Here is a 23,458-nt window from a genome sequence, read left to right on the forward strand (position 1 = left end):
TCTTTTTTTCTGGCCGTGCTGCAGCTTGCAGGATCTTAGTTCCCCAACGAGGGATTGAACCCGGGCCCTCAGCAGTGAAAGTGTGGAGTCCTAACCACTGGACCGCCAGAGAATTCCTAATAATTTTTAGTTTTATTGCAAAGTGGTCATACAATTAATATACTATGTCTCCTTTTTGGTAGTATGGATGTGTGTGTTTGTGTGTCCAATCATATAATGTTTTTATGAATGTTATGCAAGCATTTAAAAAGAAGGGGTACTCTTTATTTTCAGAATATTGAGTTAAACAGATATACCTTTTAATTACATTATTCTGTTTTTCTTTATTTTTGGTCCATTTGGTGGACTGAAGGAGATGATTTAAAGCCTATACACTGTCTCTTTCTCCTTTAGGTCTTTGTTGGTAAATTGATATTCATAACTATTTGGTATATTTATAACTACTATTCATGGCTATTATATCTTACTATGAATTATTCCCTTTAGAGTTGAAAAAGACCCTGAATTGGTTTCATTTAAAATTTTTATATTTTTGGACTGAATTCTGCTTTGTATGGTATTAAGATACCTCTGCTTTCTTTCTAATTTGAACGTGTCTTCGGTTACCTTTGCCTATCCTTTCGTTTTCACTTTTTTGAATCACTTTATTTTAAACATGCTTCTCATATACAACATAGAGTTGGGTTTTGCCTTGTAATCCAGTCTCTAAGTTGAATTAAACCTTTTCATACTTGTTATTCTATCAGATACGTCCTAGAGTTGTGTTGTATTATTTTGTTATGCTTCCCCACCTCTCTCCTTAAAAAAATTTGTTGGTTGTTTTCATCTTGCACTTATGGTCTGTTCACCTTATTTTTTTGGTGTAGTCTTTATTATATTTAAGAAAGTTTGTATTGTTCTAATGATTACCTTTATAATTATATAATACCTTCAGCCCTCTATTTCTTTAATCATGCATTCTCAGTGGAGGAAGTATTGCCACCAAGCTAGTGAATATTGGTTCTTGGTGGGGGGTGAAAGAAAATCTTAGCTATCACAGTGGCTTTCCTTGAGTTCTTTTATTTCTGCCATTTTTTTCCTTTCTAAAGTGAATGGCTTCATAAATTTTTTATAATTTAAGGTAAAATATTTTATCAGAATTTTCATCTGTTTCATGACCATATTTTCCTATTAAGTGTTTCTTACCTGATGTTTCACTGATCTTCTTTACCTTTTTGTTACTCTACATAGAATGAGATAGTTTATATTGGCCCAGGTATTTATAGGACATTCCTTCAGGAATGTGTCTGTCATGGGATTTTGCTGTTGTATACACATCTTACCTAACTTCCTAAAGTTTCTGGTCAATCTACTTCTAACCAGTCCCTCCAGATTTTTAGGTCATTTTGTTTCCAAGACAGATAGTTTTTAATCACTTCAAAGTGAGTTTCTTATTTAAAAGAAGTATTTTTCCGATTATTTCTTAAATCTGCACCCTAGGATTCCTCACTTTTTACTATCCCCTCCTTGCCTTCCATTGAATCTGCTTCCTATTTAGCTTGTCGTGGCAACCCTAATATATGGATTATGTATATCTCCTCATTTTGCTGAAATAGAGTTTATGGATTTTTTTCTGTTCATCTTTTATTTATTTATTTATTTATTTGCGGTACGCGGGCCTCTCACTGTTGCGGCCTCTCCCGTTGCGGAGCACAGGCTCCGGACGCGCAGGCTCAGCAGCCATGGCTCACGGGCCTAGCGGCTCTGCGGCAAGCAGAATCTTCCCGGACGGGGGCACGAACCCGTGTCCCCTGCATCGGCAGGCGGACTCTCAACCACTGAGCTACCAGGGAAGCCCCCCATCTTTTATTTTTATATGAAATCCAGGAGAAGTAGGAACTTGCTGTCTCTCACTATCCTATTTTCACTGGAAGCCAAGTCCTCTTTCCTAATTCAGAACAGAAGAATCTAGTTACTTTATGGATCTTGTTTAGTTTTTGAAATAAAGTCCCTAAATTTGACTACACTTGGAGTTTTCTTGATTCAGTCTTCTGTTATTTTAGAAAAGCTTTATATAATAGGATGAAAATAGGTGATTTATCATCTTAGTGTGAGGTAGTGCCTCTAAAAAGGAATAGGTAGTTTTTTAACTGGCAGTGATTTTATATAGTTTATAGAATCAAGAAATACTAGTAGAACTAAGTATTAAATTGTGTTCTAGGTACTGTGGTAGGCATTAGGCAAACATAGATAAAAGGACAGTCCTTATTTTCAAATAGCTTAACATCTACTAGGGTAGGAGATGAACAGGTAATGTTCAGCTAATAATTGTAATAGTAAGTACTTACTTCACATGGTTTTGTGAGGATTATATAAATTAAGTAAAACACTTATGTCAGTAACTGGCTCTGAGCAAATGCTCAATAAGTGTTTGCTATTAATATAATGAGAGGTAAGCACAGGGGACTGTGTAAGCACAGAGAAAAAGAGCTTATGCTCTCAAAAAAAAAAGACGTTGGAAAAAAAAAGAAGAGCTTATGCTCTCAAAGATCGGTTTTCAGAAAGAGGAGATGCTTGAACTAAAGATGAAGAATTGCCCAGTCGGATGGGTAAGTAGGTGGGTAGAACTTTGTAGGTAAAGAAAATGGCACATAGATAATTAGAAAGGCATTGAGATGAGAGTAGAAAACAGGCAGACAAGGAAACTTTTTTAGCACTTCTTAATTGTTATGGCTCAAAGGGAGAGTAATAAGAGATAAAATTGTAATTGAAATGTCTGTACTAAGCTGTCATAGGGCAGACACTGTTTCTCACTATACTCTCAGTTCCCACCATATAGTTTGACATATTTACTTGGTCAAATATTCGAATTTTATCTTCAAAGGTGTGAACAGCCATTGGAGTATTTTAAGAAGAAGACTAACATGTTCAGATTCACATTTTACAAAAATTTACCTGATGCTACTTACAGCATCAGGGAGAGAGAAAAAGGGGTGAGAAAAAGGCCGAAAGATTGATTAAGAAGTTATTACAGTAATGGTAAGGGCATAAACTAAAGAAATGGCATTGGGAATGGAGAAAGAACAGATTGGAACAGATTAGAGGACAGTGTGGATTGGATTTATGGTATGAATAATGAGAGGGAGAATGACAATGGAATGACTCCTAGATTTTTGGCCTGAGTGACTGATTACAAGAATAGTAGCACCATTTATTTAATCAATAGGAAAAGAAGGTGTTTTTTGTTTGTTTCTTTCTTTGTGCTTTTGGCTGTGTTGGGTCTTCGTTGATGCGCACGGGCTTTCTCTAGTCGCGGTGAACAGGGGCTACTCTTCATTGCAATGCACGGGCTTCTCACTGCGGTGGCTTCTCTTGTTGCGGAGCATGGGCTCTAGGTGCACAGGCTACAGTAGTTGCAGCACGCGGGCTCAGCAGTTGCGGCACGTGGGCTCAGTAGTTGTGGCACATAGGCTTAGTTGCTCCGCGGCATGTGGGATCTTCTCGTATCAGGGATCGAACCCATGTCCCCTGCATTGGCAGGTGGATTCTTAACCACTGCACCAGCAGGGAAGTACCAAGAAGGTATTTCAGAAGTGTTAAAACTGAGGTACCCATGCGACATTCATAAGGAACCATCTAGTAAAATATAACAGCTTGGAGCTCAAGAGAGAAAAATGAACTGAAGACACAGACATGTATCTGTACTGGTCCAAGGCAGAAAAATGGATGAGGCTGTTTAGAGTATGAGAAGTGAAAAGGTTTCTTGACAGAATCTTTGGGAACACTGATATTTAAGAAGGGCAACTGAGGAATAAAGGAGACAGAAAAAGAGTGGATAAAGAATAGAAAAATCAGGATAAGGTGGTACCATTGAAGATAAGGCAGGCAATTTTCAAGGCAAAAGTAATCAATACATTTAAATATACAGAGATGTCAAGTAGAATATTGACAAAAAAATATCTTGGATTTGGCGATTACTAGGTTGTCACTGATAAACTCTTAAGAGTAGTTTCACAGTTGGGAATGGTGCAACAGAAATGAATTTTCGCTAGAAAAGGAAGAGTGTAAGCTCTTATAGGCATCACTCCAAAGATTCTACCTTTAAGTTTCTTTATACAGGATGTGAGTTATTTTTTCATAGCAGTGGACCTAATGAAAGGGACTAGAATGCAAAGACCGCATCTAACACTTAAGAATTTTGTGATGCTCGTCAAGTTCTTTAACCCATCTGTAAAAATGGTATTATTATTAATAATATATACCTCATAGTAGATCAATGTAAAGTCTAGGCACAACTTCTAATTCAAGTCTAACACACAATTTTTATTTTTTACTCTGTTTTGTAGGCTATTATTACAGCAAGATTCTAAGCTTTATGTCCTTTTAAAAATAAGATTTCAGGGCTTCCCTGGTGGCGCAGTGGTTGAGAGTCCGCCTGCCAATGCAGGGGACACGGGTTCGTGCCCCTGTCCAGGAGGATCCCGCATGCCACAGAGCAGCTAGGTCCACGAGCCATGGCCGCTGAGCCTGCGCGTCCAGAACCTGTGCTCCGCAACGGGAGAGGCCACAACAGTGAGGGGCCCGTGTACCGCAAAAAAAAAAATAATAATAAGATTTCAATATAAACATTTCATTACTTTTTCAAAAATATTTTGCATAGAATGGTATTTTTTTTACTAACCTTTTCCTTTTAGGAAGTAAAAAAATATATACTTTTTCACTTTAAGCTTTCCTGTATTAAATGTTTACCTGGCAATTTCTCTGTTACAGAACTTTGCCAGGGTTAAAATGCAGGTAACCATGTCACTGTCTTCCTTGGTGGGCACATCTCAGAATTTTAATGAAGAATTCTTAAGACGTTCTCTAAAGACTATACTGACATATGCTGAAGAAGACTTGGAATTGAGGGAGACAACATTCCCTGATCAGGTCAGAAATGCTACTTTTTAGAGCATTAACTGAAATAGGAATTGTAAATAGGCATTTTCCAAATTGTTAGATCAAACTTTGGTTTTAACTGGAGGAACCTATATTTTTCTTTCATCCATGTGTGTCATAGATAGGGCTGAATCTCTTTGTTTTAATAAGCCACCCTCCCTTCTCAGAATGGTTAATATCTTTGGTGTTTAATTCTGTGAATTTGTACCAAAATAATATTAGACTTAGGCAGTATGGACAAAAAAAAGCTTTATGATGAAACTATTCCCACTGATTAATGTAATTTGCCTCAAACACTAAAGTTTCTACAAACTACCTTTTGGGAAAATCTGAAACATAGGAGAAGATTTCCTTTTGTGTTCTTTTCCTGTATTCCCTATATCCCTATATGTATTTTATTTCTACTTACATTTCTACTTGTTTCTGGGTGAGAGAACTGAAATAACAGTCTGCTGAGCAATTTGTATAAAGTTTACCAACCTTCACTCATCTTACCCCAGCATACCCAGACTCTTTAGAACTATATCAAAATCATATTGTTTTGAAATCTTTAGATGCTTATCTGAAATATCTTCCAAATTAATTTAATGATTGTGAATGAATGGATGTTTTTCATACAATTCTCTGCTACAGGTCCAAGATTTGGTTTTCAATCTCCATATGATCCTTTCTGATACTGTTAAAATGAAGGAACACCAGGAGGATCCTGAAATGTTGATTGATCTAATGTACAGGTAACATTTGTTTGATTCACTTATACCTTGTATAATGGGGCTTAAATTAGTACGATACACAAAAAACATGAGATTAAAAAAAATACAAAACTTATTTGTCGTTTTCTAACGGTAATTGAAAAGTCAAAATGTGCTTTATCAGATCCCCTGTGTCACTTCTTCTTTTAAGAACTATGAATAATTGTTCGGTATATTTATTGATTATCAAAAACAAGAGGATTATTTAAAGTAATGACACATTTAACACCTTGGCATCCTGGGCCCTAGATTTCCTAGGAAGGCCCAAGATCCATATTTTAAATGTAAAAGTTCTTTAGGAAGAAAATACAGTGTATTAACGTTTTACTACAATATTAATTTTGCTGATTTTAAATATGGTTTTGCCTATAGGATAATATTTATAGGGTATTTTGAGAATTTTGTAATTCCTGTTGTAACTTAAAAGATGTAAGTAAAACTTGACTTTTTCTTTGCCATATGACCTTCTCTTTTTACAGTTTTGGAGTTCCTTAAAGGCACAAATAAAACAAAAACAAATATGTTCTTTAAAATAAAAATGATACAGTGAAACAATCTTCTATAAATTTTTTTCCTTGAATAGAAAACTTGTTTATATTCCTATAACAAACATGTAAATTCCCACAGTTTTTCCCTTACTGATTGTTTCCTTAGTGTCCAGATTTTCATATAAAATGTCCTTTTTTTAGCCCCCCCACTGCAAAAAACTGATATTACTGTTCCATTGGCCCACAGTTGTTTCTCTAAGCATACTCAAAGACATTTTCATACCACCCAAAAACTTGTCTTAATAGGTTGTGTTCAATAACAGAAACCTAAACACTGAAAAAGCAATTTGGACTCCCTTCTAGCTTGGGAAGCAAATGCTAATTGAGAAGAATTTCTGTTCTAATTAGAATTGCCAAGGGGTACCAGACCTCTCCAGACCTGCGGCTGACCTGGTTGCAGAACATGGCTGGCAAACACTCGGAACGCAGCAATCATGCTGAAGCTGCCCAGTGCCTCGTTCACTCAGCAGCACTTGTTGCTGAATATCTGAGCATGCTGGAGGACCGTAAATATCTTCCTGTGGGATGTGTAACATTTCAGGTAGGAATCTGCCAGGTTTACATTAAATCAAGGTATGTCCTTTTTTGGATTTAACTTTTCTCACTGGTGTTTAGATTCATTCAGCTTGTAAGGAAAGCATAAAGACTGAAGGTGATACTTCAGTAGATGAATTAACATTTCACTATTACTTTCATTAATACATTTTTAAAGTGTATTTCTCATTAATTCTCTTCCACATTTTCTTACCTCTGCATTATCAGTGCTGTGTATATTCATTCTCTTTGCCTATACTGCTGTGGACTTTGTAGCATCTATGAAATACATTCAAGATATTGAGAATCAGAATTCAGTGGAAACTCTTAATTGGCTTTTAATTAAAATAACAGGTAAACCAACATTCTCCATTCCCTGTATAAATATGCTAATATATGACTCAGAGATGATAGCTTATGCTCTAGTACGGTTACATCCCCCTTACCCACTAGTTGAATTCTTTGCTTACCAAGAGTTAGTTATGCTTTGCTTTTCTTAAAACCTGTTAAAGCCAGGTTTGGGAAGTTACAAAATTTAATTAAATATTATGTTCTCTGATAAATCTAAATGCAATAAGAAAGTAAGTTATTGTTTCTCTGAAAACCAAGTTGAATGTTTTGCAAAGAGATCAGACAAATAAAGAAAGAATGGGGGAAAAGCTCCGAGAAGTCTAGGATAATTTGATAATCTTTTAAGTTCAAGTTTTTACTCTAAAGAAACCAAAACTGGAAATCTTAAATAAAGGTTGCATTGTGGGTATTTAGTCAAGAGAGATTACATGGAACTCTGATCTCGAGACCCATACACAAAGAAAAGACCTTAGATCTACTTCAGGAAATTGACAAATGAGTGTATATCTACTGTGAATATTTAGGTTCAAATCAAATATTTAAGGTATGTAGGTATCATTTCTTTTTTAGAAATAATGGCTGATCCCAATCTCATTGGGTAAGAGGGCTTTTAATATACCTGAGTTTTCTCATTAACTTGATGTATGTTAGGCAAGCCAAGGGACCATTTTTGTACCTTATTTTCCCTGAAAGAGAGTTTTAGCAAGATCAATTAAATTAAAAATAAAGATTGTTTAAGTCTCCATAGGTGTTCTGTGTGATATTATGATTTTCCTTAGCCCATGATTTTTCTTAATTTTCTTTCTTGCAACTTTTTATTAATGGAAAAGTTATCTAGCAGTGGTGTTACACTTTATTGTCATCTTCACAGTACAAAAAGTTTTTGGAGATTTGTCTTTTATCTTTGCATTGACTACCCTTTTTTTTTAAACTTAAGCTGGTAGCTATATTTCATCATCAATTACTTCTTCATATACATCTTTCATGTTAAGAAATTAATTCCATTTCACAAGCCTTAAACATTTTTTTCCTCCTAGAATATTTCATCTAATGTTTTAGAAGAATCTGCAGTCTCAGATGATGTGGTATCTCCAGATGAAGAAGGTATCTGCTCTGGAAAGTACTTTACTGAGTCAGGACTTGTGGGATTACTGGAACAAGCAGCTGCTTCTTTCTCTATGGTAGATGACTCTTATTCATTTCTTCCCACAATTACATACTTCTTAATTATTAGTGACATGTATATTTATGCTTTCTGCCTACAACTCTGCTTTTCCTTTATGGTAGTTTTCTCTAAATACCTTAAGAACCATCTAGTAACATATTTTCTTTCTAGATTCATCATTGCTTATTCCTTTTTATTTTAATAGTCTGTCACTTCCTCCAGTGTTTTTCATCTGCTTGTTTGTGAACCAACACTTAGTCTGTAAGAGATTTTTTTTTTCTTGCTTTACAAAACTTTACCACCAAACATTTTCTAAAAATTTAAAATTTAAAAAAAACCCAGCAAAACAGAAAGCCTGTGGTACTCAGGAAAATTATGGCCACTCATCCCATTGGTTGCATAGTGAGTTCTATTAGGTAGATATTGAAGTGGTATCAGGAGCTTTATGAACTACATCCTAGATCCCTTGTCTGATCTACCCTACCATGCTATAACTCTAATCCTTGTCCCTCCCCATCTGTATGTGAAGAATTAAAGCAGTCATGTGGATCTGAGATGGGATGTTTGTTGGAGAAGGAAAAAACAGCCAGCCAAATCCCTGCTTACTTTCTTGAACCACGGTGATTACAGTCACCTGCTTTCTGTGAGTTTTCTGCTGAGTGTTTAGTATCCCAGCACCAAGGTTTGGGAGACAGTGAGGTTCATGTTAAGGTAAAAGGGAAGCTTGAGGTAATATACAGTGTTTCCCACCTTCCCCATTGTACTATTATTAGGAATTGGTTATTGCTTCTCCTGGCCTTAACCCTCCCCAGAAATATATTGGTTATGGGTATAGATTTAGAAGGCATACAGTCAGAATTCAGATCCTGGCTCTGCTACCTTAGTAGTTAAATCACTTCAGGCACAAGTTACTCAACCTACCAGTGCCTCACTTTTCTTAACCGTTAAATGCATCTAATAATAGTACCTACTTCAAGGAATGTTATCAGGGTTAAATGAGTTAACCTATGTAAAGTGCTTATCACAGTGCCTGGCTCCAAGTAAGTTTTAATGTGTTTGCTATTATCATCTTCTCATCATTATTGGCATTTAGAAGCAATTCATTTAATAATGATTCTGAGACTCAAAGAACGTTAGGCATTGGTCCACTTTAAAATTTCTTGTTTTTGAGGACCTTGATTGTCCTGATTCCTACCCCGGATCTCTGTTCCTTGAGTTTCAATTTAAGTGATCTGAACTAGCAGGGAAAAAAAAGTTTTTTGGTATTAATGGAATATTTTAATAAATATACATTCTCTATGTATATGTGTTTAATTTTAATAATTCACAGCAGTGAATTTAGATTGGGGTACAGTGGCCTATATACAGAAGCCTATATTTTGCAAGAGCATATAATTGTGAATTTCTTTCTTTTTCAATTAATCTAATATTAAGTAAAATAATTACTGGGCATTTTAGTTACACTAAATATACTTTACTATTACAGCTACATGTTGCTTAAATATACTCCTGTGAACTGACTAGAAAATATGAGAACCATAGGTTTTCCCTGGGAAAATAATGTTTGCTGATGTGTGAGGCAGTGGGAACTCAGTGGCTCTTGGAAAATACCTCTCCTTTCCTTCACTACAGCCATGAATCCATTACTAAAGGCAAGAGAGTGGGTAGCAGTGTAAACACATTTTGTCCCTTACTCTGATTATAACCAGAGCAACCCTTAGTCACCTACTGACCAACTATCCCCTACTTGAATAAAATCTGGTGGTTCAGAACCTTCTTATGTTTTGTTAAAAATCAGAGATTTTTCCATAGGAGAGTTCCAATAAGATTTCCTGTGCCAATTTAATATTTTGGAAAAGTTAATAATTTTAGTGTCCTAGGAGGCCACAGGTTATCTGATATTTGCGTATCTGTGACCAATGTAATAATTGGGTTTCTTTATTCCTCTGCTCAGAATTAGTTTCTGCAAAAGTTTACGTGCGTATATGAGGACACACACATACACACATTTATTTTAGTTAAGTAATTACTGGGTAGATAAAAGCAAAATGTCCAATTCAAATTATATAGAAATATAAATGTGCATATATTATATGTGTGTATTTTAAATGCACAGACACAAACACACATGCATACATAACCATTCATCTATCTAGAAGAGATAATATTAAATTGTGCAAAATTATTTTATTAGGCCTTAATCAAATTAAAAATTAGTAGTGTTTGTTTTTATGTCCTATTGGAAAACAGTAGTATTGTCTTAGTAGAAATATTGTGAGTTCATAAATTGTAATTCACTTTCTTATTGATGTAAAAGAAAGCAATATCTTATTATTCTTATAGGCTGGCATGTATGAAGCAGTTAACGAGGTTTACAAAGTACTTATTCCTATTCATGAAGCTAATCGGGATGCAAAGAAACTATCCACGATTCATGGTAAACTTCAAGAAGCATTCAGCAAAATTGTTCATCAGGTAATGATTGTACTTTCTAGCTTCAGTATAAATGGAGAAAACTGTCTACAAGCATTAGTGTTGCTTTGTACTAATGTCAAACTAGATGTCACGAAATGACCATTTTAATGAGGTTACAAATGAACAGTGTCAAAATGATGGTTCATGGCCAAAAGCAAGACTCATTAACAAAACTGAATTTACCTAAAGTAGATTATGATCATCATAACCTTTCCACGTAGCTTCTCTTTTTTTCCTTCACTTTTTTTGAATTTTTACTAGTTGCTAAATTTGTTTTAAATTGTGAGTTATTTTCTGTTTCACAGTGTGGGTTATAGTTATGAATCTGATTTTTAAGTTGATTTCTATTCGTTTGCTGCCAAAAAAGTTGTTATGTTTAACTTTTTATTAAATGATGTGAAAGTTTAATAAACTCCTAATATTTTTAATGATTTCAACTGAACTTTTAACTGTTTTTCCCATATATTTTTATTCAATCATCCTTTGACATATTTCTAATATGAAAATAATGTTTAGTGAAAATAATGAATAAATGGTTGTCATGTTTATTCAGTTATAATAGTATGACTTCAGTACTTGTTTATAGTTCATGGAATCCACATATTATCACTAAAATTAAAATTAAAATAAACTTCGTTTAGAAATGAAGTAGACTACCAGCAGTTGATTTCCCTGAAGCTGAGTCACTGGCTCCATTGAAATGCTCTGAAGTATCCTGTCGAGGCTCCTCTTTCTCCACTTTTCTCTTCCCTTCCCTGTGCTACCCATGCTGTTGTCTGCTACTGCCATCTTCAAAGAAGGAAGTGGAGTACTGGTTTTCCACTTTTTCGTTCGGTATTAGTCCTACTTTATTGTCTGTCAACTTGACTTCCTCTTTCTTGCCATGGACTAAGCTGTTCTGGATGAATTGATATAATCTGAAAAATTTTAAGTCTTAAATAGGGCCACTATACTGTTAAGCCAGAATTTTATTATTGTTTACTAAAATGTTGAAGTTGCAAAAGATCATTAGGATTCTTGATCACAACAGTTGGGTCTTTTTATAATCAGTTGTACATATACTGTTAAGGAAATCTCATCCCAGCTTCCAGACCTATAAATTGCAAATTACACATCAGGTCTGGAACATCTAGAGCTAGTAGCTTCCAAGAAACTTTCATCCATTTGTATCAAAGACATTTGAGTGAAATTTCAATGTCTATTCCAATTCACCTGCGATACTTCAGTGAAGTGCAGCTCACATTAGTTAGTGATCTAATTTAGACACAAATGAAACAAGTAGTTGGCTTTCTTTCCCCCAAATTTGTACTTTTCACTTATTAAAGTTTTAAAAGGTGAAATTTTAGCTTCTAGGTTTTGAACAAGGAATTTATAATATTATCACAGGTCTTAAGTGAAGGAATATGGTGTTTAAAGTACCCTGGTGTTTTCTATACGAAGAAGAATTTATGGTATATGGTGCCTTACACTACTGAACTTCCTTTGGCTTTTTTTTGTTCTTTTTAAACAGTTTTTTTTTTTTTATGACTTTGCCCTTTTTTTACTTTTTATTATACAGAGTACTGGCTGGGAGGTAGGTAATGTTTTAGTTAGTTAAAGACACTAATAGATTGATTTGATCAGATTTCTTATGCCAATGCTTTGCCCACATGTGCTAGCTGTGGGCGTTCTGTTGCTGTCTGCTGTCAACTGAATTCATTAACCAAAGAAATTTTGTTAAAATACTGTAAGTTATGTTAAGAAATTTATTATTAAGAGGTTGTAGGCAGTGCATGGAAATCCATATGTTACACTAATGAGATTCTTTGGTAAATGAGCCACTTTGTCATCACTTAGTTTGTTTTTATCCTTTGAAGCATTTTCTTTCATCAACATTTACACACAAATTTCTTTTTTTAACCATATTGTTTCACCTCATTTTACAGAGGTCGATTTATATGTTATTGCTCAGAGGTGTAAATAAAAAATATTTCATCTGATCTAAGATGCCATCAATTGTAAGACATCCCATTATTCTCCATGCCTTTAAGAAACAAAGAAAAAAAAATACCCTGTGTATTAAACTACAACATCCTATCAGTTGAAAGATGAATGCCAACTACAGAGATACTAAAATATGGGCCAGAAATGTGCATCTTAGAATTGATGAAAGAATGTGTTAATTTGATCTTGAGTCACTTCACCTTGAGTATAAGCACTGCTGAGGAAAGAAATTCACTTTTGTCATTTGAATTTTGTTGGAGGGAGGGATAAAGAGATTGAGACAACTGGAAATTTAATTTGACCTCATATTCTGACAATGTTTGATAATTAGTGTTCGATGAAGACTATGTGTGCTTCCTTTTATGGAGTCGTTAGGCTCATGAAGTTATATATAAGTTAAATCTTACCTGAAAAGTGCCAGGAAGAATTGATTGCCTTTGTTTTCAATCCTTCTGTAAAGGAAAGAATTCTATAAAATTAAAAATTCTACAAAATAATTTATTTTGATGAGGTATAAAACAAGGTATTAATAAACCAGGTTTATTTAAAGCTAAATATATCTGTAAAGTTTTCTGCTTTGCCTCTCACTTTGTAGTCAGGTTTATGTTGATTAAGCAGCTTAGGCTTTCTCTGTTTGGTTTTGCATTTCAATCCTTGTTTTGAGATCCAACTAGAAACCTTCAGAATAAATGTTACTATTGCATTCTCTTCCATTTCTGAATTAGTTGCCACCTTTTGTTTTTCTTCAGATGAAGCCAGTACAGTTACATCTACCTTAGTTCTCCAGATTAAATGTGTGTGACCTTATTAATACCTAGTACAGAACCTCTCATTTCTGTGGCTCAATTAAGACTTATATAAAGAGACTTTACATGGTTATCTATGAGTGATAAAGTTCCTTATGGATTTCCTAACATGAAATGGAAGTAGGTGAAAAGTAGATAAAAGAAGATACATTGAAACCTCTGAGCAGTTTATTACTAGTCTGCTTGATGCTAAATCGACCCCTGAAAGGTATAATTTTCACTGGTTATGATATTAATATTCTGTCATCATGTTTATTGCATGGTAAAAGTCGCACAGACTTTATTTTCTTGTTTATATTCTTGTCACTACCTTTCACTGGACCTTTAGCTTTGTAGCTTCTAAAATTGTTGCACGTTTGTTTTTTGCTTTTCCCTTGTAAAACTTAAATGGATGCTTGCATTTTAAAAATATGTTTGCTACCATTTGCTGCTTATTTGTTTTGAAATTTCCCTAATTAAAATGCTTCTGTTTTCTCTTCTCTCTTGCCCCTGGTTGCTGACCCTACTCCCTACTTTTACTATTGTCTATTGTGGTAAGTTCCTATCTTGTGAATATTTTTCTTTTTGACTCTGGGAAAACTTCAGTAATTTCATTTTTTCTAAAAGCTACGTTTCCTAGCTAATTTCCTAGTATTCTCAAAGAACTCTCACTGGATTGAGATCCAATAAGGATAACTGATACACTGTAGAAAGGCTCTTTGAATTGATACTCCCTCCCTGACTTAGAGGAACGCTATCTGGGCTTATATATTAGCATTGTATTTCATTTTTTACCGTGCTCCTTGATTTGGTACAAATTATTTGAGTTGGCAAAGCTTTTTAGGGCTGTGTGTGTGGGTTTGTGTGTGTGTGTAAAAGATAACTCTAAAACTTGATATTTAGCAATTTGGTAAAGTATTTACCATCCAAAATAACAAATCATGAACCCTTCTTAAATCATGGTGATCTGCCAATTCCAATATCTTAATGACTGTTTAGTATTTACCTTTATTTTCTCTTCCCAAGCCCATTTATTTTTCTTAAAATAATAGGAAATAGAGCTTCCCTGGTGGCGCAGTGGTTGAGAGTCCGCCTGCCGATGCAGGGGACGCGGGTTCGTGCCCCTGTCCGGGATAGATCCCACATGCCGCGGAGCGGCTGGGCCCGTGAGCCATGGCTGCTGAGCCTGCGCGTCCGGAGCCTGTGCTCCGCAACGGGAGAGGCCCCAACAGTGAGAGGCCTGCGTACCGCAAAAAAAAAATAAATAAATAATAATAATAATAGGAAATAAAGTATGTTTAATAATTTCTCTCTTATGATTGCATTTTAAAATTACTTTTAGAAAAAAGAGAAATATTGAATTTCTGTATGGAAACTTACAGCCATTTCGTATTTTGTGTCTATATATTTTATTTTAAAAGATACATTTATCCATTTATCAAATAGTGAACAATTTGTATTCAGAAGTAGATAAAGGCAAGTTTATATTTTTCAGAACAGTCATTCCCCAACCATTGATAACATAGTCACATAATACTGTCTCCATTTTTTTTCCTTAAAAGATTACAACATATTTCACCATCCTAGGGGAAATATCACCACCCTAGTAGGCATATATTATAGTCTCCAGAAAGGCTTGAGAAGGTGGGCTTAGCTTTTTTAAAATTCTCTCTACTAAATCACTAAAGAAAAGTGGCGTACCCTAATTTATGAGATTGAAGCATGCAAAATAACTGGATCATAACTCTTGTTGTTGTATTTGATGTCCATCCAATATTTTGGTTTTTATATGCTGAGAAATACTAGCCATAGTTCTGGTGCAGTGGCTTCTGTTGAATTTTTATAAGCCTTAATCCACGCTAAAGCTGTGTGAGATAAATTAACTCATCCAAGCCAGTAAAAGAGCAGAATGAGAAACAGCAAATTTTAATAGGTGATTGGGGAGTGGGGGGCTGAAAGGAGGGCATGAAAAAAGTTCCAAGAGCATAGTCAAAACAAGTACTTTTACAACAAGTAGTTGAGTGGAAAAATGTGACACTCTAAAGAAGAAACTAGACCAGTGTAGGTATAAAACATCCATGACTGTTTACCTCAGGAAAGGTGAAGAGATGAAGTTAGATATGAAAAATGTTAAGGAATTTAGGGAAAGTGAGAAGAGCTTCTCTGTGAGGAGGTACTTTCTGATAGTTGGTGACTCCCTAATAATTGGTATAGACCCATGACTGAGCACCTGATGATGCTGTACCACTGGTTAGGTTTGCCCTTTATGTTACTTTTGATGAGAAAAAGATACAGCAAACATTTACTTTGTAGATGATACTGGACATGATTTGTTTTTTTCTGGACTAGAACATATAATGGTTAAAATTGAACTTTCGATAAGAAATGCAGTAGGATATATCAGAAGCATATATCTGGTAGGTAAACCACCAACCTAAATTTCATACTGCAGTTTACAGGAAGGAGATGCAAACATGCAGTAACAATTACAGTAGAGGACAGTGTTGTAATATAGAGGAAGACAAAATACAGGGAGGGAGATACCCAGTAATTCTCAAACAGTTACTCAAGGAAATTCTCAAAAGTTCTCAAGGAAAGCATCAGAGAAGCAAAAGATGGTTCAGAGATCATACTTATGTTCTAGTGTCTGTATACCAGTACATAGAATATGGGGATTAAATAGCTTAATTAAGAGCTTGGACTCAGGTGTCAGATATATTGGGATTTAACTCTCAGCTCTGCCGCTGACTAGCAGTGTGACCTTGGGCAAGTTACTTTTCCTCATCTATAAAAAGAGGGTAAAAAATATGGTATCTCGTAGTCGTGGTAAGAATTGACATAACTCATGTAAAGTGGATAACCAGTGTCTAGCACATAGTAAGTACTTTAAAAATGTTGGAGATTATTATTTCTATTGTTGTTATATCATCGTCATCATTATTATCATTACTGTTACTTGAAATCTTAACACAATTTAGCTGTGAAATCTAAGAGGTGTTATGTTCCCTGGTCGAGATCTGTGATTAAATAAACTGATAAAAGTATATGTTCTTAAGAAGAATAAATCTAATAGAAGAGAAGGAGATTACCACTGTGTGAAATACTGGTATGCCTATCTGGCAATCAGTTAACTTGAAGGAGGTGTTAGCAAGTCCAAGCTCTCTCTGCTTGCCACACAACAGGCCAGTAAATCGGGAGACGAGGTGTTGAGGCAAGGAATAGCGACTTTATTTGGAAAGCCGGCAGACGGAGAAGATGGTGGACCTGTGTCCCCAAAAACCATCTTATCAGGGTCTGGATGCCAGTTTTTTTATAGAACAGAGATGGGGAGGAGGTGATGAAGTAAAGTGAAAAGGCCATTAGTTTTGCAAAATATCTCCTGGCTTAGCCAGCATCAGGGAGGGCATGTGTTAATTTCTTCTTTTCTGCAGCCATTCACAGGTGGGCAGGGTCAGATTGTCTCCCTGTGAACTGAACAGAGGCACTTCAGTTTAACATTCATGCAGAGGGTCAGGGTTCCTTGAGGCAGGCCATTATGTATGATTATAATAACAAGAGCAACAAAAAGCAAAGGTTAAAGTAAAAGATCCAACATGGAGTCAGAAGCATAATGGAAAGCTGTGGGTGAAGATGAAAGAAGTTTTAGAAGTGATGTCATTGTGGAAATATACAACTAGCCCAACTGAATGTTTCCTGCTAAATAAAGATAAAACTAGAAAAGACTTAAGATAATTTGTCATAAGCAATTTCACCCACTAGAGACATGGATAGATGCGTAGAAGGATTTCCTTGTCTGGGGCATAGTTTCATCAAATACAAGAAGGTGGACCCAGTAAGTAGAACTGCTAAGGAAGAACAAATTGGAGTGTGGGAATGATGGGAAGTTCAGAAAGAATTCATGACATTAAAGGAAGGTAATGCTAGAAAAATATAGGCTAGATTGTAGGAAAGTGTACTTTTTTTTAATTCAAAGGAAAAATGGGTATCATCCTGTGGTCCAAAACTCTGAAGAGGAAATAAGATGAAGTGATGTTTTTCTTGAAGGTACAGCTATATGATTAGTCTTTCATGAACATGATAGAGTCAATGGTTTTACACTAGAGAACTCTTTGTAAGTTGAAAATAAATTTAATCACTGTTCCCTCCTCCATGTCACTACACACACATTCATTTTCAATTCCAGTAACTCCTCTCTGATCTTATCTCTGCTGATCTTCTTCCTCTTGCACACTTTGCTTCAGCCACTCTGGCCACCTTCCTATTCTTCAAACACGAGGTAGGCTCCTGTCCTAGGACCTTTGCACTGGCTCTTTCCTCTGCCTGGAATGCACTTCCCCCAGAAGATCCACATGAATAACTCTCACACCTCCTTCACATCTTTGCTCAGATGTCACCTTTTTGTGACACCTGCCCTGACCACTCTGTTTTGTTCACTGATTTATCACCAATGTCTAGAACAGTTTGCTGACACATAGTAGGCATTCAGTAAATATATGAATGGATGAATGGTTTCCCTCACATACATTCTGTTTAATGACTTTTTTTCCTTTCCTTCCCTCCCATATCCACTTAGCCATTCTTTTAAGTTGTAGAATCCTGCCTGTGTGTCACCTCTTTTGTGACCTGGCTCTAACAAGATTTATCTTTCCTTTCTCAATACACTTTTTATTATAGCATATAACCCTTTGTATTGTAATTATTTGAATACATTTTTTACTCTCTTGGGGAGGTCTTATTTATTTTTATTTTCCTGTTCCTGAGGATGAACAGTGGCTAACTCATTATAAGCACTCAATAATTTTTTTCCTGAACTGAATGTCAGTATGAGAAAGTAAATAAAAAGAGTTTAAAATGGCTGCTCAGTAACTAGTTCAGTTTTAAGTTGTATTAATAAAATTTAAGTCGACATCCAGGGAGGCAGTGAGCCCACTGATCTCTACACTGATCAGATCACATCAGCAATATTGTGTTTATTTTTGGGATACCACACTTTAAAAGGTGGCATTGAAAAACTAATAAAATGAAAACAGCATAGTAATTCCTATCATATGAAGATGATTGAGAACTGGAAAGTCTAAGGGAAACAAGTTCTGATAGCAGTCTTCAAATATTTAAAAGATCATAATATTGAAGATTTAGAATAGGGTTTAAAATTGGAACAGTCTGAGGGGAATACAGCCAGAATAACAAATTTTAATATTTGTGATTTTTAAAAAATAAATATGTACATTTATGGCATTTTTGGAAAAAAACAATCACAAATTGTTAATTTTCTCAAATGCCTTTTTTATTTTCCAGGTGGTGGGGTCTTCATTTCTTGATTATATCAGAATTTGCTATTATTATATTGTTCCATTGGCTTATTGATGGTTTTAATCAAAATTTTGATTGAATACATTTCAATCAAATTCAATGAATACATTGAATCTCTAGAGATTTCATTTGCTATAGAAATCAGTTAATTTTTATGTCTGTTAAATTTTGAAGCGACTGAAAAAATTTATTTTTATTAGCAGCCTCAAGTTTCTTTAGCTCAAAGACATTTTTATTTAAAACTGTATTTCTTCTGGACAAAAATGTGGCGATATGGGGGCTTCCCTGGTGGCGCAGTGGTTGAGAGTCCGCCTGCCGATGCAGGGGACGCGGGTTTGTGCCCCGGTCCGGGAAGATCCCACATGCCGCGGAGTGGCTGAGCCTGTGAGCCATGGCCGCTAAGCCTGCGCGTCCGGAGCCTGTGTTCCGCAGTGGGACAGGCCGCGACAATGAGAGGCCCGTGTACCGCAAAAAAAAAAAAAAAATGTGGAGATATTTTTAGTCACTCTATTTTTTATTATTATTATTATTATAAGACTGGAAAATTGAGGATCAGAATTTTCCATTTTGCTTCATTATGTTTCATTTGTAACTTATTTTACATACCCTTTTGCCTTTGCAATAAGTCAGTATAGGAAAAATAAGTATCAAACTTACTAGGCTTAAAGAGAATTCAGAGGTATATAAACACTCACGTATGGCTGTGTATATGGGCGCTACCCCAAAATCCTTCTGAAACATCTTTGTATCTAAATTGTAAGAATTGCATAGAAAGCTTCCAAGTATTTTATCTTTATTGAGGGAATTTGTTTTCAAATGTGCTGTGTAAGAGTTCAGGTGACCTTAGTGTACATTGTACTTGGGATGAATGTGTGGTTAATGTATGCAGTGGGTGGTTTGGGGACTTTAGAAAACCAACTCTTCTCAAATTTTTTTTCTTTTTATCTTTCATTTATACATTTTTTCCTTTCTATTCCATTTTTAGTTACTCTTCCACATATCAATATTTTTATCAGCAGAGGGATACTAATTGTAAATATTTTGCTTCAGTGCTTCTGGATGGTCGTGACATTTACTGACCATCTGCTCTGTGCCAGGTGCTATACTTGGCTCCTAACTTTTATGATCTCATTTAATATATGTAAAGAGATAATATAAAGGCTAATGGAAACTAAAAATATTAGTGTTGTTTTTAAATTTAACTTTAGTATGCTCTAATTTCAGGATAATTAGAACAGTTTGTTTTATACCAAGCAACTTTTCTTGCAATAAGGAAAATGAGTTAATTTATCTCAATTGTATGGACATAAAAAAAAAATAGACCTATGTGAGGACATCACTTGGTACAGTCCCTGAAAAACATATGCCATATATGATTCGGTAAAAGCCCTAATTGCACAATGTTATTTGTTAGAAATAATGAAAAAAAGAAAGATTACTTTGTTTTACTTTCATTTGAAAAATAATAAAATACTGTAGTTTTGAATTAAAACTTTTGCAATGTGTTGAGAATTTTGTACCATAGCAATCGAAACAAAATGTGCAAAACAAAAAGACTTTGTATTAAAGTTTCTTTATTTTCCTACACCTAGGATGGTAAGCGGATGTTTGGCACCTATTTTCGTGTTGGTTTTTATGGAACCAAGTTCGGGGATTTGGATGAACAGGAATTTGTTTACAAGGAGCCTGCAATAACCAAACTTGCAGAGATATCTCACAGATTGGAGGTGAATGCTGTGGTGGTTCACAAAATGTCATCTTTAATTTGTATTTTCTGTGGTGAATAGACTTTCAGATCCAGATCTAATCATTTAATAAGCCAGATCCTGCCAAATAAACTACTCCTTTAGAATTAGGATTTTTGATAGGTACAGTAATAGTCTTTTTCAAATCTTTTATGGCAACAGTAAAATAATATTAACTTGATTTTTTGAGGGTCTATCTTCACACATATTTTAGAAATCCTATATCTTTCAGAATTACTGTGATTTGTGGAGAAATGTATAGTATTATCCACATTTTGAAAAAGGTATAAGGTATTAATAAGCATGGAACTAGAATTAGAACCCCAAGGTATTTCTGACCCAAGTGCATTATCTTTTTGGCATAACTGATACCCAGTGATATAATCTTTAGAACTTAAAAGCTTGAAATTGTACTTTAAAAACACTGCTTAGAATCCCTTAACCTTTATGCAGCTACTTAATTTTCACAATAAATAATTAATTTTAATGTTTATGAAACTAACCAATCTTTTCTGCTATAGTTATCCTTTCCAACTTTTCTCTGTTCTTGGTTCTCCAAGTGTGGTCCATGGACAGAATCTTTACTGACATCACCTGGGAGATTGTTTGAAATGCAGAATCTCAGACCTTACCCCAGACCATCTGAATCAAAATCTGCATTTTAACAAGATCCCCAGATTATTTGTATAGATATAAGAGTTTGAGAAGTAGTGCTCTAGGCTAGTTTTTATTCTCAGCTGATGTTAATTTCTCAATGTTGTATTCTTATTGGTGATTTCACAGGGCTCAACTTCCATAAATTGGTTTAAGCTGGACTTTTTGTTTTTCAAGAGCCTATTAAGTAAGTCTTGGGAAATATTGAGACAGTATTTCCCAAACTTACTCAGTCATAAAAATTATCTTAGAGGGAGGAGTGGCTGTTCTCCTTTGAGGATTGAGATTTAATTTTTCCTTTTGAATAGCTCCATCCCTTGTCCATGCTGCTACTCAGTATCATATGGAAAAGTCAGTACATTCTTGACCCAGGGTTACCTTTTCAAAATCTGAAATTTTACAAAACTTCAACAAGTCAATGCTTTTATTTGAACATTCTGGAACATTACATTAATAATTCAGAAAAATGAATGGTTGCTCATTGACTGCAAGAAATTAGGCTACATCAAACTCAATAAAAGTTAATATCCTATACATCAAGTATAATGAATTTCTTTTGTCTCTGCTTTCTATTCCCTTTTTGGTTTTTTTTGAGGACCTCTTGTGGAATCCTGTATTTTCAGTGGTGAATTTTTTTTTTTTTTTTGTATTTTGTGTTATTTAAAATGAGTAAATGGGAATAATATCAAATAAGTATGGACTAAGGCCATGCTAATTTGATAGACTAAATTTAACTTTTGTGAATGCAAATAATTATTATTTTGTAATTATTGACATGGTTGTACAAGAACTTACTAAATGGCCTGATTTTGCTCAGGAGTCTCCCTCAGAGACCTCTGTTTTCTACTACTGTTAACTTCATGTGAAAGATGTCTTTTTCTTATTTTAGGGATTTTATGGAGAAAGATTTGGAGAGGATGTGGTTGAAGTAATCAAGGATTCTAATCCTGTAGACAAGTGTAAATTAGATCCTAACAAGGTATGGTTGATTAGACTGTAATGACACATAGGCATATCTTTGAGACTGATTTTTTTTGGGAAAGACTGAATGATGATTTCACAATGAAAATGAAGAACTTTTTCCTTTCCCAGGCATATATTCAGATTACCTACGTGGAGCCATACTTTGACACATATGAGATGAAGGACAGAATCACATATTTTGACAAAAATTATAATCTTCGTCGTTTCATGTACTGTACACCCTTCACTTTAGATGGTCGTGCCCATGGGGAACTTCATGAACAATTCAAACGGAAGACCATTCTGACTACTTCTCATGCCTTTCCTTATATTAAGACAAGGGTTAATGTCACTCACAAAGAGGAGGTAGGTCTCCAAATAGGGAAATAGAATTAGTGGCGCAAATACATCGGAGCCATGTGAAAACAATGTGGATATAGCATTGTGTATCATTCCTCACGTGGTAACATACTAGAACTTTACGCATTTTTAAGTCATTAATTTTCAGCTTCTTTTCTAAGTACCTAATTTACCCTTCACTTATGCTTTAAAAGGTTGATTTTTTAATTTTTCATTTAGTGATCCAAATTTTGGAATTTTATTATTAGATAATAGTTTACAATTGGTCACCACTTTTTTCTTATTTTAATTGATTGTGTATAAAGCTCACTAAATATTTTTCAGTCAATACACTGACCTAATAGATGTTATTTGACCCAGATCATCTTAACACCAATTGAAGTTGCTATTGAAGACATGCAGAAAAAAACGCAGGAGTTGGCATTTGCCACACATCAGGATCCAGCAGACCCCAAAATGCTTCAGATGGTACTCCAGGGATCTGTAGGCACAACAGTGAATCAGGTTGGAGCATTTGCTAATACTGTGCGATTTAAGTTATAAATGGAATTTTGAATGATTTCATTATTATATTTTACAGAGATCACAAATAAGTGTCAAAGCAAGTGAAAATATGTTAGAAGTAGTTGCAAAAGTTAAACTGAAAAACAAAATTTTTAGTATAATCTCAGTTATTAAAAAATTTTCACACCTGCCTTTTATACTGCCTAACTATCTGTTCTGAAACATTCTATTAAGAAGGGATAGATTTCACTCAAAATGGCCTTTCCTTTAAAAGCTTGTACTTAAAGAATGTGATCTAAAAAGAAGGGCTCATTTTCAGAGCTACATGTTACATGCATGTGTGTGTATCTACTCTCTTAGATACTCCCTGATGTTATCTTCTCCAGGTCTCCTTCACAGTGAGCTGAGA

At 34.9% G+C, this 23,458-nt stretch overlaps 1 protein-coding gene across 4 annotated transcripts in view; it reads left to right on the forward strand.

The window, feature by feature from the left end:
• DOCK7 (dedicator of cytokinesis 7) overlaps positions 1-23,458 on the forward strand; it is a 210,501-nt gene that overhangs the window by 174,976 nt on the left and 12,067 nt on the right. For all 4 annotated transcript variants that reach the window (XM_082834071.1, XM_082834067.1, XM_082834068.1 and 1 more), the window contains 9 exons: positions 4,750-4,908; positions 5,551-5,651; positions 6,566-6,758; positions 8,140-8,283; positions 10,611-10,742; positions 20,416-20,550; positions 22,112-22,201; positions 22,315-22,551; positions 22,906-23,049. In XM_082834071.1, the coding sequence (XP_082690197.1) occupies positions 4,750-4,908; positions 5,551-5,651; positions 6,566-6,758; positions 8,140-8,283; positions 10,611-10,742; positions 20,416-20,550; positions 22,112-22,201; positions 22,315-22,551; positions 22,906-23,049 (1,335 nt within the window). The remainder of the gene's footprint in view (positions 1-4,749; positions 4,909-5,550; positions 5,652-6,565; positions 6,759-8,139; positions 8,284-10,610; positions 10,743-20,415; positions 20,551-22,111; positions 22,202-22,314; positions 22,552-22,905; positions 23,050-23,458) is intronic.

This window comes from Leucopleurus acutus, assembly GCF_964270905.1.
Source record: "Leucopleurus acutus genome assembly, chromosome: 2".
NCBI classification, from domain to species: Eukaryota; Metazoa; Chordata; class Mammalia; order Artiodactyla; family Delphinidae; genus Leucopleurus; species Leucopleurus acutus.